Source organism: Gavia stellata, chromosome 1 (genome assembly GCF_030936135.1).
Source record: "Gavia stellata isolate bGavSte3 chromosome 1, bGavSte3.hap2, whole genome shotgun sequence".
Classification (NCBI taxonomy): Eukaryota; Metazoa; Chordata; class Aves; order Gaviiformes; family Gaviidae; genus Gavia; species Gavia stellata.
The window spans coordinates 132,299,654-132,313,605 of record NC_082594.1 but is presented as its reverse complement, the minus strand read 5'-3'; the positions used below and the strand labels follow the sequence as shown (position 1 = coordinate 132,313,605).

General features: G+C 52.4%; 1 protein-coding gene across 3 annotated transcripts; it reads left to right on the top strand.

The window, feature by feature from the left end:
* Positions 1-2,891: 2,891 nt before the first annotated feature.
* On the top strand, positions 2,892-12,953 carry MLF2 (myeloid leukemia factor 2). Of its 3 annotated transcripts, none has more exons than XM_059815215.1 (9): positions 2,892-2,961; positions 6,300-6,373; positions 8,322-8,448; positions 8,916-8,951; positions 10,448-10,501; positions 10,891-11,016; positions 11,344-11,503; positions 11,586-11,826; positions 12,370-12,953. In XM_059815215.1, exons 1-8 carry the CDS (start codon positions 2,938-2,940, stop codon positions 11,762-11,764), a joined length of 780 nt encoding a protein of 259 aa, XP_059671198.1. In that variant the 5' UTR covers positions 2,892-2,937; the 3' UTR covers positions 11,765-11,826; positions 12,370-12,953. The 3 variants fall into 3 exon arrangements, with proteins under 3 accessions (XP_059671198.1, XP_059671217.1, XP_059671208.1); XM_059815234.1 differs by lacking the exon at positions 2,892-2,961 and adding an exon at positions 5,986-6,003; XM_059815225.1 differs by lacking the exon at positions 2,892-2,961 and adding an exon at positions 6,057-6,084.
* Positions 12,954-13,952: the final 999 nt, after the last annotated feature.

The following is a 13,952-nucleotide window of genomic DNA, read 5'->3' as shown; positions in this document are numbered from 1 at the left end:
GAAGTACTTAACTCCTGAAAGAAAGTGTGAAAGAGATTGGGTAAATTATCATCTGTGTGACAGGGAGGCAAGAGGTCCCCACCTTGTCATCTCACCTTCTCCGCAGCTACAGCGGTCATGATCTGACCAATCTGTGTTCTTCCTAGCTAGAAACTGCATAGTGCCTGCCCCAAAGAAATTGTTCTGTAACCCAGACACGCAGAGCTAGACCAGTAATGAAATAGCAAAGCGTGAAAATCCATGCATGATTTTTTTTTCCCCCCCTTCTGCTTCACAGGCCCCTCCGGCCAACTTCTCAGGTGTAGCTGCTACCAGGCTTCAAGCCCTGGTTTGGTTCACGTAACCCTCTTTCATCCCTCTCTTCTGCAAGAAGAAAATCTTAATTTCTGGAGCTACACCCAAAATCAGGAGCCAAAAAAAACTATAAAGCGGCCAGATGTTGTTCCTCTCTGCTTCTGCTTGTCAGGAGACGCGTGGCTCGTGGCTCCGCTGTTCTCTTCCCCAGTCCGGGTTTTTCATCCTTTCCTTCACACGCTCAGCTACTGAAAATGCAAACCTACACCAACACGCATCCCTCGGCAGAGGCATTTTCACGTTAAGGCGCAAACAGGCCTTGACACAACATCCTAGAGGGGAGAAGGCAAGGATTATATTCAGTGATGTCGCTGTGCCCCAAGCGCCATGTTGACACAGGCAGCACACCCACAGGTGCAGACAGACAGACACCTGTTTGTGTGAGGAAGGCTGTCTCCCACAACCCGGCGGATGGGGCCGCTTGGCCAGCTCTACAAACTGGTGTGCTGCCTGTGACCTCTCCTTTCCCCTCAGCACTTGCAGTGTGCAGCCTCGCATTTTCCCTTCTGCGCTCCCCACAGCATCCTCTCCGCAATTTTTGCCTCATCTGTTGCTTCTCAACTTTTGCCTCGTACCTGCGTTCTCGGCACTGTTCGTCCCACAGCCCTCTCCCTGGCTTACCTTTGCGACCTTTTTATCCCATGTACAAAATTCACCTTGCATCCCCCCCTTCGTTTTCCACATCTCCCGTTTTGCCCTGCGTTCCTGCATCAAGTATATTTTTCCCCTTAAATCCTCTGTGAAACTCTTCGTGCCTTGTGACGTGCCCACTTCTGCATCCCAACTCTACTTGCCCTTCCGATCCTGGTGGTAGGATTCCCTTGGCTTCCAGCGTGCAGCCGCTTCGCTCAAGGGCATCCTTTAGCTGTCTCACCTAACTCCCCCCTGCGTCTTCCGCTCCTTCATCTGGTCTGTGCCACTCTGCATTTCACCTGCCAGATTGATTTGCGGCTTTTCTCTGCTCCCCTCTCCCATCTGTGTTTTTCCCTTTGTTGCAAACGCGAGTATACTCATTGTGCGGTCTGCAGATGCGAGGCCCTTTTCAGTACGTTCTGTAAATCCTTGCCTCAAGTTGCTTTGCCAGATCAGCAGAATATGTTCCATCCTTTTTGGAGTCTTATGTCCTTAGGCAAAATGAGGGAGGTGCGGAAGTTACATCATGGTTCGGGAACATAAACAATGCGTGTGTCTGTCGGCAGCCCGGAGAACAGTACGGATGTAATTCTCTCTGTACAATAAGTTACAATTTTTGTGCTGGACACTGTTTGTGCTTTGTGTTTATGCAGGTGCGCGCATGTGTTTAGATGCAGCGCATACCTCTTTGTGTACAGCGGTGGTATTTTCTCTCTGTTAACATGCATTTACTTTATCGAGGATAGAAAGCGTGGTACTTTCCTACTGAGGCATGTGTTAAGCTTGCATGTCTGTGGCTTCGTATGTGCGTGCGTGCCTGCATATGCGTTCGGGCTTTCATGCGTGGTACGTATTTTTCTGCTTCCAGCATATGCACGGTGCATGCACCTAGAAACAAATATTTATGCATTTTGTTGCAATAGTATGCTAGTCTCATCACCGTATTCTGTTGGGGGGGAGACTTTGTTGTTTATGTTGGAGGCTGAACTAACTATGAGCCGTTTTCTGCACAGAAGCAAAACACAATACTGGGTATTTCAAGAATTTTATTTTGTGAGCTAGCTCATAAGTGGTTCCAAAACTCTTCCAAACTCTTGCTGAACAACAACCGATCAGAACGTTGTGCATTTGCATTACCTTTTCTTAGATTTGCATAAATTCAGATGCAGAGAGTATCTGTCCTTTTACTTACAGTGAAAGTAGCAAAACCTCGATGTGCGGAGGGAATGTGTTTGAATGCATTTATGTCTTTAATCCACACTATTCATCTTTCTGTCCTGTGTCCATTAAAAGTCCAGGCAGATAATCAGTTTTTGTTCTCCTTCCATGATGCCGTATCCTGAAGTCAAGAGGAAATACCCAAGAATTCAGCCACTGGCCAACTTTGCATCAGGAAATGGCTTCCTGAGAGGCAACACCTTTAAATAAGCACTGCGGAGGGCTGGGAAGCAGGGTAGGTAACACGAGGAGAGGAAGCAAGAGGAGTGGAAGGGAGTGACGAGGGGCGACGCAGCCCGTCGGAAGACTGGAAAGGGGAGGGAAGTTTGGAATCGTGATTTTTGTGAACCTCCCTTTGCTAACACAGCACAGATGGAGGTCGTGGTTCTCACTCACAGCGTGACAGACGCATTCTTAACGAGAGCAAAATATTCTGAAAGTAATCGCTGCCGCGCAACACAAGCTGCAGCTACCGCAAGCCGGCTCTAGCATCCCAAATAGGAATTGTCACATTTGAGGATCAAATCAGAGCTGTCCTTCGCTCAGGGTGCCCTTCGTTTGAGGTCAGAGTTAGTTGTGGGGCGAGGATTACATAAGAAGCAGAGATGAAGGGAACCGATGAGGAAATGGCTGTGGGTAGCTCTGACTTCTGATAACGAGGATTTCTTTGTCTTACAGGGGCCCTGGAACATTTGGGCGCATTAAGAAGCTGTTCCTGTCTTCCGGGCCAAAATGATTGGTCCCTGGAAGCAGCAGGTAACAAGGCACGATTTTTCAGCGTAGTGTTTATTTACCTTCACCACGTGATACTCGGTTTGCTTTTAAAATGCTTCCACCGTGGCTGCCCCATTGGCCGACTGTGCCGCCGAGGGCGATGTGGGTGCCGGGGGGGAGGCTGCCTGGCAGCAGCCGGCAGTAGGCGGGAGAAGGTGGAGTTGAGGGCAGCGGCGCCATTCATCCCTCTTCCATTTTGCCCTTCATTCCCCTCCTCCTGGCTGCCTGCTGAGCTCCTTCTTCCTCCCCTTCCCCCCCATCCTCCACCACCTTCAGCACAACCTGGGCAGCTTGGAAAAAAGAAAGGAAGGAAGTGGAGAGAGGTAGTTCATGGCTTTTATTCATGACGGAAACAAAAGCAGCCTAAATAGAGAATGTGACAGGGGCAAGATGGGAGCCTTGCTTTGCATTCACACCCCCACGTGCTTCTGACCTAGCAAACAGCCATCCCCTCGGTGCGCATTCGACGTAACGTGGTGAGCAGTATAGAGAAACCTTTCCTACAAAGAGTGCAGAAAGATAGCTTCTGCGTTCCTCACAACTGCGGGCTTGTCCACGTTCCTGAAAAAGGTTGCGTTTCCAATTCCTCCTCCCAGGGTTTCACCCAGCGTTGGCCGCCGGCACGATTCTTTGCAAGCTAGATTCCCTCAGGATTTGCTGAAGTGGTATCACTGGTAACGTAGTCCTTGGTAACAGGTTCGTCAAGCGTGAGGACTGCCCGTAAGGCTACAGAAATATCCCGTGAGACTCACCGCCTCAGCCCCCAGTCTCACAAACTCAGCCCTTTGCATCGCAGGCCGCTTGCAGAGGAGCAGCGTCTGGGGCAGAAAAAGGACCTGCAGAGCAGGGTTTGTTCCAAACTCCGTGCTAGTCCTTCCCTGTCTTTTGTCTCTGGAAGGCAGCAATGCCTGACTTAGTGTTTGGAAAAAACTGAGGGAGTCCCACCATCTCTAGATTCCAGGAATGGGAGGACCACTGGTATGGGGGGACAGCAAGTCTTTTTACCCTGGATCTGTGGGGAAAAAAGAAAAAAGAAGAGATGCTTACGTTCTTGCCCAAGAAGCTCTTTACCTGCCTTTGAATCCTGCCACTCGAGGTCAGCGCCACACACTCTTAATCACACAGCAGGAAAGCCTCAGAGCAAATGGAAAATGCACCAAACAGGAAATGCTTTCGGACTGGAGGTCTCCGAAGGATGATTAAAGGGTTGCAAAAGGAGCGCCGGAGATGCTGGGGCAGCATTAGCAGAGGCTCTGTGTCAACTTCAGTGCTCACAGACCAGCTCTGAGCTGGTCTTTCAGCAGCTTGCCTACGGACAGCCTCCCTAAGGGGCACGGCCCGGCAGGTCTGTCACCGCTTAGCCCGTGCCCTGCCCATAGGATCTGTCTCTACCTTATGATGCCGTGCCACCTGCAGCTTCCGTGTTGTGGACATTGGTTTCAACCTCTGAAGAATGCACTTACTAGATGCAACGGGGGACATTGGAAGAGCCTCCTGCGTGTGCACAGGCACAGGCCTCCAGTGAGATGTTTTCTTTCTGGACACCAAGCAGTTTTGAGACCCGCTGTAGCAAGAAGTATTGCCAAGTCCCCTATGCATTCCACCATGTAAAGCACGCTACCGGGTCATTTTCCTCTGTCGGACTCTGAAATCCAGGGTCACGGCTCCTGCCATAACCCAGGCGTTCGATTTCACAACCGCATCTTGCAACCAGCCACTTCCAGCCTTCTGGCATGGGTTTAGTCCAGCTCCTGCGCAGAACGGGGCAGGATGCAACAGTCAGGAAAAGCACCACAAAGGAAGCCTGCCCTGCTCTCAAGCTGGAACGAGTCAGTCTGCTCTTTTCCTTCTAACCCGCTGGAGCTGGTGGTAGCTGCAGGCAACCGGCGTTCCCCAGGGACGGCGACAGAGGCTGTCACCCCACCGATCTGCGGAGGTTCCCCGCTGCCGCTGTGGGTGCACGCACCGGGTACCTGTGCTCCGTCAGTGGTTCCCGGCGGCTGCCCAGGGGCAGCGACGACCCACAGCTGGCTTACCAAGTACCCTCCCCATCCCTGCCTGGCAGAGCCCTGGTGCGCCTACGCTGTCCGTGCTCCCAGCAGAGGCAAGGTGTCCTGTACGTGCCCGCGCTGCGCGGGAAGCCTGGGCGAAGTGCTGGCACGCCGCGGCCCAGGCATAGCGGCAGACTCCAGCAGTGAAATAACCGGTCACTGACCGCCGGGGCTATCGTTACGGTGAGGTGCCAGGTGGCAACCTCCGCCTCCTCCGTGGCGTCCCCTGCCCAGTGAGCGTGGCAGAGGCGCCCGTGGCCGCGCTCCCATCCGTCTGATCCTTCGAGCGCTCGCCTCGCCCGTTGGCCGCCCCTCCTCTTACCGAGGCGGGAGGTCAGCAACGCGCCCGGTGCCTGTCCGCCATCGCCTCTGCCCGAGGAACAATGGCCCCTTGTGACTGGGCCTGTTTTCACTTGCTGCCAGCTGCAGCTCGCTCCCGGACGCACCAGGCCGTGCCGTGCGCCGGGCCGGGGCGCCGTTAGCCGCACTCCGGTGCCCGCTGCTGCCGCGCCGAGGCCTCCCGGACGGTAAGGCAGGCTGGGGAAGCCGCCGCGCCGGCGTTCGGCCTAGGACCCCTCCGGCCCGGGGGCGGCCTCCGCCGGCTGGGCCCTGCAGAGCCGGGCCCGGGGCGCCCCGCTGGCAGCGGCCCGGCCGTGCGGGGCTGGCCTCACGGCGCGCAGGGCCGGCCCGGGGCTGCGGGCTCCGGGGTGGCGGCCCCCGGGCCTCTCCGCCGCGCCACGGGGGGTGCCTGGCGCCAGGGGGCGCTCTGCCGAGCAGCCCCGCCGGCCTGGCCGAGCTCCGGGGCGCGCGCGCGCGCGCGCGGCGACGTCGGCGCCAGGAGGGGGGCGGGGCCCTCCGTTCCCCGGTGAGCGCGTCGCCGCCCGGGCCGGGCGCGCATGCGCGGGGCGAGCCGGCTGGCGCGGGCGGGGCGGCAGGGGCGAGCGCGGTCCCAGGCCGCGATGGGAGTGGAGGCGTGAGCGGCCCGCAGGCCTCCCGCTGCCGCGGAAGGGGAAGGGCCGCGCCCGCCGCTCGGCACCCACCGGCGCGCCGGCAGGCAGGGGAGGGGGCGCCGCGAGTGGGGGCGGGGCCTGGGCCCGGGGCCCGGGGCCGTGGAGGGCGGGGGGGTCGCGGCCTGAGGCGCCGGGGGGGGGTGGTGCCACCAGCAGCCCGGGATGGGGCGATGCAGGAGGCGCGGGGCGGGGGCGCCGGTTCCGCCTCCCGTCCTCTCCCCGCCCTCCGCCGTCCTCACCCCCCCTCTCCCCTCCGCAGAGGCCGCCCCCGACCGAGGGAAGCATGTTCCGGCTGATGAGGGATGGCGAGCCGGAGGACCCCATGTTTGCCATGTGAGTCGAGCCGGGCATCCTCGGCGGGGGGGCCCGGGTCATCCCCGGGGGGCTGGGGGGGGGCAGGCGTGCCCTGCTCTCGCCTCCGAGCGGGCGGGCAGAGGGGCCTCCGGGGCTGCGGGAAATACCGCAGCAGCTGTCTGGAGAGAAACAGAAACAGCAGCGGAGGGAATAACCTGGTTCGCGTTGGTCTGATTTCTGTGATAATTCGAGCAGGGTCTTGGAGGAAAGCATAATTAAATAAAGTAGGGCGAAAGGCATCGCAGCTGTCTCGGGAAGAGAGGGCTGGAATACCTAATCTTTTTCTTTGCGTAAGGATTTTTTGTCTTACGCAAAGCAAGATTTCAGTTCAGATAGATAAAATCGACTGTTCCGTCCAGTGTTTGTTGCTGTTCTGCCCAGGGAATCATTAACGGAGCTGGAAAAGACTGCTAAAGGAGCTGTCAGGTTGTAAGGAGCTAGGAGAAGACAACAGGTAGTTTTGAAATAGGAGTCTTGAAATCTCACAAAGGTCCCAAGAACTCTTCCTGGGATGCCTTTTCCTGAATGTTTTTGTTTCTGTCCACAGTCCAGAAGTTGGATGCTATTGATAAATTTTGGCAGTGAAACTAAGTTGGCAGTCCTTGCCAGAGCAGATAAAGGATAGACTGTAATACAGTAAGAATTTGATTATGTTAAGCATGGCACTACTAGAAATTTGGTGGAATTAATTTATGTAGAAGAATAAAGTCCGGCGTTTGCTTATAAAATTGATAATAAGCAAGAATTTTATCAGCTGTAAGCAAATTAGCAGCAGAGGAGACCTTGACATCCCAGTTAGTCATAGAATGACTGCGTGTTCTCATTGATGTGGCAGGTATGAGCCTAGCTTTTATTATGTGAAGCATTTCCAGTAGAGACAGAAAAGTATTGGTTTCTTGTAGGTGCTCTTGTGATCTCAGGAATATTGCATGCTGTTGAGGTTATCCACGCTCAAGAGGGATGAGCGCAGACTATAAGGTGTGCAAAGAAATGCTATGGTATTTCCCAGACTGTTTTTTACTGTGGCCACTGTCTTCTGTGACAGTTTGTCCCCGTTCTCCTTTTCCTCTCCTTGCTCCTCTGGCATGTGAGAATCCTTACAGGCCTCAAAGTGGAGGCTGCAAAAGAAGGAAAGGAAGGAAAACCAGTTAGGGACCCCGGTTATTGTTCCTGTTCCCTCTCAAATCTGCAAAAGCCGTATGTGGTCTCAGCCGCTTCAGAGGTGTATACATAACATTGTAGGAAAACAGCAGATGAAGATTACTTGGGGCGGAGGGATGTCAGACAGCGTCAGGCCGTACAGTCCATCCTGGAGGTTTCGGTCTGGCATTTGAGTGTGTTTGCGCGCATGTATGTGGAGGGGTGGGAGGGCAATACCTAGGATCGCATGCTTTCTGGTTCCTTAAGTGTAGTCCTCTCTTTGCAGCCAGAGGGTCTTCGTGCACCTCCCTGCAAAATGGAGCACTCCTCTTCTAGAAGGGTTTGATTGTTTTGCAGAGCTGTTAATGAAAAGGGTTTTGATGGCACAAGAGGAAATGAGTATGAAATGATGGTGATATGTGGACTGCAGATCTGAGAAGTGGCTTTCAACTGCTAGAGCAGTGAGGTTGCAGTTTGGCCGTGCTGGGCCCTGAAGCGTTAGTGGGAGCAGAACACCAAACTGCTTCTGACCAGACATCAGTTAGTGCCTGGGAAGGATTCTGTGGCGCAATACCTTCAATTACAAGAAATAAGATGGGATCCAGAGGTCCCTTCCAGCCCCAAGGATCACCATAAGCAACACTGAGTTCTTGGGATTCTGGATTTTCAGCTTGGAAAGGAATGTGCAGTTACATAAGAGAAACTCAAAGTCAGAACGGGTGGGTTATGCGGGGCTTTGTCTTCTGTCATCCCTTCCTCACCGTCGCTCTCTCAACCTTTCCGAAAGGGACCCTTTTGCTATCCACCGGCAGCACATGAACCGCATGCTTTCCGGAAGTTTCGGGTTCGGCCCACTCCTTGGCATCACTGATGGGACCACACCTGGGACTCGCCAGGCTGGCCGTAGGATGCAGGTAAAAGAGGGGCTGAGTACAACATCGATTTCTTAAACTGCCTTCTTAGCTTCTATCTTCCACCGTCATTGGGTTGGGCACGCCCCTCGCCTTCACGCGGATAGTGGATGCAGAGGTAATCTCTAAAACAGTGGTGTTCTTGTCCTTTTCTTTACTCCACGTGCATTAATACATTGAAGGCAACTGCATTCTAGGTTGAATGGGAGGAAGGGAAACCATATGTGTTATTTCTCAAGGACGTGAATCGATATAACTGGGAGAAATTTAGGAGCATCACCTTCTGTCTTGGTTGTTAGGGGTGATGTGGTTTGAACCGCCATGAGTCTGTGGGGCACTTTCTTGATCTGTTTGTTGGGCCTGAGTGTTCCCAGTTCTGTTTCTGGGAAGGACGAGGGTGTCCTGAGGAGGATCTAGTGTTTGGCTGTTGCAAGGTCATTCTCTGTTCTGTTTTTCTGTTGCCCTGGCAGGCAGGAGCTGTTTCACCCTTTGGGATGCTCGGCATGGTAAGTTCTCTGTTTTTCTGGGTCAAATTAGAGGCTTTCCAAGTAGTGGCTCCGTACCGAGATTCATCAGCACTGTCTGCCAAAACGTAGCCATCTGTGAGCAAGACCATCTATCCTAACGGCTAGTGAGGGTGGGAAGGTGTGAAGAGACCAGAATGAGCTCTAGATTTATAGTAAACGGAATACGGAAGAGGGTATTGAACTGAAACTGGAGGCAGCTGGTTTCTCTTGGACCTCTGTCACTGTATTGCTGTGTGACTTCAGGTCTTTCCCTTGTTTCCCCTCTAATGTTTTAATCTAGTCCTCTCTGTTTCAGAGGAGAGTGTCTAACTCTGTTTATATGGGGAGGTTGTATTTGCACCTTGACCAGAGAAGAGCCCGACAGCTGTTAGAGCACAATATTTCATAGGAATTGGGACAGTTAATATCCAGGAAGAGCAGATAGTCTCTGAATAACCTCATGTGTCTGAAAAGAAGCTGCAGATCTATTTGGAGGTAATGGAGGAACTGTGATGAGGTGAGGAAAAGACTTGGCCCTCAGTAGGCAGAGGTGATTACTGAACCTCCTTTGCCAGTGGTGGCGGATGGAAAAGCCAACAGAACGCTTCAGGTGAACAGGACTGGAATGAGAATGGCGGTGTGTACGTGAGAACGCCGTGCTTGGAGCATGCTGATCTCCGTCATCCACTAAAATAATACACTGGAAATAGGTTATTCCAGATCCAGCAACTTCAGCTGCCTTGCTCTGCAGGATTGCCTCAGTGAAAGAGACTAAGCGTCCTGGGATTGTTGTAGTTCAGAGAAGGATTAATAACAATACAAACAGATAGACTTCAAAGGATAATAACATTGCGTGTGAGTACTGCTCTGCTGGAAATGAGAACAAGAGGCTACTCGAGGAAACAAAAAAATCAGCAAGTTTAAACTGACATAGTAATTTTGTTTACATATTGCACAATTAACCTGTGAGACCTGCTGGCCCAGTATATTACTGCAGCCCTTAGGTTTACAAGATTAAAAAGTCAGGTGTTTGTAGGGAAAATAAGAAAACTTGTTATTACGTTAGAAAGAATACAATCGATGGAACCTTCCTTGTGCTTTAAATTGACAGTGACGAGGTGAAAACATCATCGAGGATGACTGTCTTATGGTTAAGATGACTGTTAGTGCACATCCTGAGGTTTCTTCTCTTAGCTCTGCTGAGTGCCCGCATTCACACCCCAGTGCGCTGGGGGTCAGACCCGAACTAAAAGAACAACCTTTGCCGTATCCAGAGATCTGGAGAGCCAGAACCCTTGGGCAATGCAACCTGAGAGAACGGAGAGAACAGCAACCCCAAATCTTGGGGTTTTTTCTGCGCTACAGAAAGAAAGGGAAAAGAACAAGGTTTTTCTTCTCAGGCAGCAGTTTTTTGTCCCTTGGAGACAGTTTGTTCTTCTTTCCTCCTGTATCTTTCCAAACTGACTATTCTTGTGTTCTCTTTTCCTTTTTATCAGGCAGGTGGCTTTATAGATATGTTCGGGATGATGAACGACATGATTGGAAACATGGTAAGAACTCTCGCTAAACCAGTCTGTGTTGAGGGGACTACTGAGGGTGCTCCTGCCATCCCCTCTGATGCCCCCCATGTTGCGGTGCTTCTTTGGTACGGGCTGTGCTCAAGCTGCCAAGGTGGCAGAGGCTGTAAGCCTTGCTTCGTGACCAGGATTCAGCGATAGAGAGCTTGTTCCTAAGGCAGAGAGGAGAAATGGGTGAGGAAGGAAGTGTGGGGGTAGACTTGTTTAGCAAGAAACAAGAATTAATTTAACAGGAAGACGTATTCTCCAGAAAGATGGACCCATGGGGATTCTTCCTACTTCGTTGTATATAGAGAGCATTAACTGCGATCTCTTCTTCCCTCCCATTCCTTCTTTTTACCACTCCCTGTTTCTTTTTGCAGGAGCATATGACAAGCGGTGCTAACTGCCAGACATTTACCTCCTCAACCGTCATCTCCTATTCCAACCTGGGTGATGGGCCCAAAGTCTATCAGGAGACCTCAGAGATGCGTTCAGCACCTGGTGGGGTAAGGAGGAAGGCCGCAGTGCGTCTTCCCAGCATGAGGCTGCTGGTTTTGCTGTGGGTGGATCGACTTCTTTTGGCGGCTTGGTGCTGGCCACCCACAGCACTTCTGCTTTGCCGTCGGTTGCAGTTCGAGGAGGGCGTTGTGACTCGCTGAACCGTGCTGAGGGCCAGTGGGAGGGAATGGGAAGCGCTGGCGGGGGGGAATCCATTTTTCCCCTCTTCATTCTGACATCCTGGGAGTGGAGGCAGTGCAACAGGAATCGGAGTGCCTTATGGGGCTGGGAGGATGAATTTAAAATGTTGATCCTACATGGGAATCTGCCCTCAGATCCGTGAGACTAGACGGACCGTAAGGGACTCGGACAGCGGCTTGGAACAAATGTCGATTGGACACCACATCAGGGAGCGGGCCCACATCATGCAGCGGTCCCGGAACCACCGCACGGGTGACCAGGAGGAGAGGCAGGACTACATCAACATGGATGAAAGTGAGTACCGCCCGTGTCCCACCCAACCCAGGCACCGCTTCCCCACCTCCTCTCCATCTGAGCTCGTTCTTTCCTTACGGAGGTGATGCAGCTGCGTTCGATGACGAGTGGAGGCGAGAGACGTCACGTTTCCGGCCGCAGCGGGGGCTGGAATACCGCCGTCATGAAGGCAGCGGTGGCCGTCGGGCTGAAGGGACTCGTCTTGCGATCCAGGGCCCTGAGGATTCTCCCTCCAGACAGTCCCGTCGGTACGACTGGTGAACCCAGAGCAGACCTGGTGGGGGGTGCAGCGTGGCCACCCCCAAATCTACCTACACGCTCTTGTAAGTCTTAACAAGCTTTTTCCCTCATCTTCCACTGCGCGGTTGCCTCTTAGCCGTATGATTTTTTTTGTTCGTTGCCCCAGTCTTACATTATTTTGACGTGTTGGTTGGAAATAGGTTTTCCCACGTAATCTAGAGAGCAGGGGAAGATGGGAATTCTGAGAAAATACTGTTCTGAATGGGGAGGTGGAAGCTGTTCAAGTTAGCTTTGTCATCAACAAAAAAGTGTGGTGTCAGCCTTAACCGATGGTTGAAATGGTACGAAATGATGTAGGATCACGATCTGTAGAGTGTTTATACTGTCATGTAGAACTTGGAGACCATTTGCTGTCAACCCGGTTTGAAATACAAGTAAGTGCTGGTGTCTGCTCTCCTGTGTTTTGAATAGGGTTCGCTAGGATGTGATCTAGTGCTTGAAAAGGGGCTTTTTTTCCTTTTTTTTGATGTCTATCCATCAGGTTTGAACATGTCTTTGTCTGTCTCCTGTGCTGCTTTCTGGTCACCACTTAGTCTTTTTATGTTCTCCATTTCCCTTCCTCCCAGGTACAGACAGTGACACTCTGAAGCCCCTTCAAAGCACCACTTGGACCTTCCTCAAATTTAGTATTAACCTCCCTCCCACTTAAGAATTGAAACAAAGCAACTAACCTTCCACATTGCTCTTTTTTGCCCCATTTGGGTGCTGCATTGGGCGTGGGGAATCTCACTGATGTGCAAGGAACGCATTAATTGCCCATTCCCTTTCCGCTCTCCCTTGGTTCTGTTCTTTCTGCCAGTAGTGGTGGGCGTGAGGAGCTGCCACCTTGCCTCTTCCATCCTTTCCGCTCTTTCTGTGCTGGGTTGGGCTGGTTCTGAAGTTTGTGTTTAGTCCCCCATGAAAGAAATACGAGGGAATTCTGCTAGAACCCCGTGTCGGTCCCCTCACTGGGACAGAGGCTTCCATTCCCCTCCTGCTCCTTGGCGCAGCTATGGAGAAGCAGAAGGACGTGCGTTGGGGAAGGGAGGAGCAGAACAAAAGCTGGATCAGCCTGTGGGCCCCCCCACCGACCCCTCTTCAATCAGCTCCCCCACTTTTTTAATTTGTGAAACTTGTAACTAGATGTTTACTGAATAAAGAAACAAACTGTAAAGAATTGGTGGATCAGTCTTTACCTTCAGCGGACTTAGTTGTACCTGCTGTGGAATTAAGTAACCTCTTTCATATCCCTGGGAAACTGCTGAGCAGAAACTCTGTGTTTAATACTAAGGCTTTATTTTCTTACAGAAAATAGCCTTACAGCATTCCCATACAGTTGCAAAGTGAGATAATGCTCAACATGGAAATTGTGAAAGAAGACCCAAGAACCCACCATTTGCAAAAATTCCCTTTAATTTGGTTGGTCTTTCTTGCTGCCTGGTCATCTCTGCAGCTCTGGGGTTCCAGGGAATATTTCCATTATTTTCTTATGATTTCTCTGCAGCCAAGGCTAACGTTGTTACCAATGACTTTTGTCTTAACTTCTTCAATATTTGGTGAAACTTGAGAGGCATTAGGAGTAGAGGACTAGGGAAGATCTCCTGGGTTCTCAGGTCAGTTTCCTGCTCCGGCATGTGCCCATACGTAAACCTTTTAATCGACTCCTTCGGAACAGAAGGCAGGAAATTGATGTGTGACTCGTGCTTGGAAGTGGTGTGCCGGGATCTTGCCGTGTATCCCCGTGTCATACATCTGGGCACTAACAGAGGGACAGACTACCTTGCCCAGAAAACAAGATGTGGAATCCAGCCCCTGAAAGCTCAGGGGGAGTTGGCACGTGCTCCACCCTTCAGGGAAGCGCAGGGCAGAGCCTTAACTGGTGGCAGGCTCTGTCCCCGCTTCCCTGCCCTGTTCTGTCCCATTGCAAACCCCAAATCCTTGTCTTTGGGTGATGGCTCCGCACCCAGGCTGCGGTTGGACAGGTCTCCGGCATCTGGAAGAGTGAAGGGAGGGATCTTGGTTGAGACAGTGAAGCACTGGAGGGGGGGATAAGGCAATGACCCATTGGGAGTGGCCCGAGTTTCTGGAGATGTAGTCAAGGCCGAAGGAGGAGCTACACAGAAAAAAGCAGGGCTTGGAGAGGTTTGGTGGTGGACAAGTCATCTTGGGG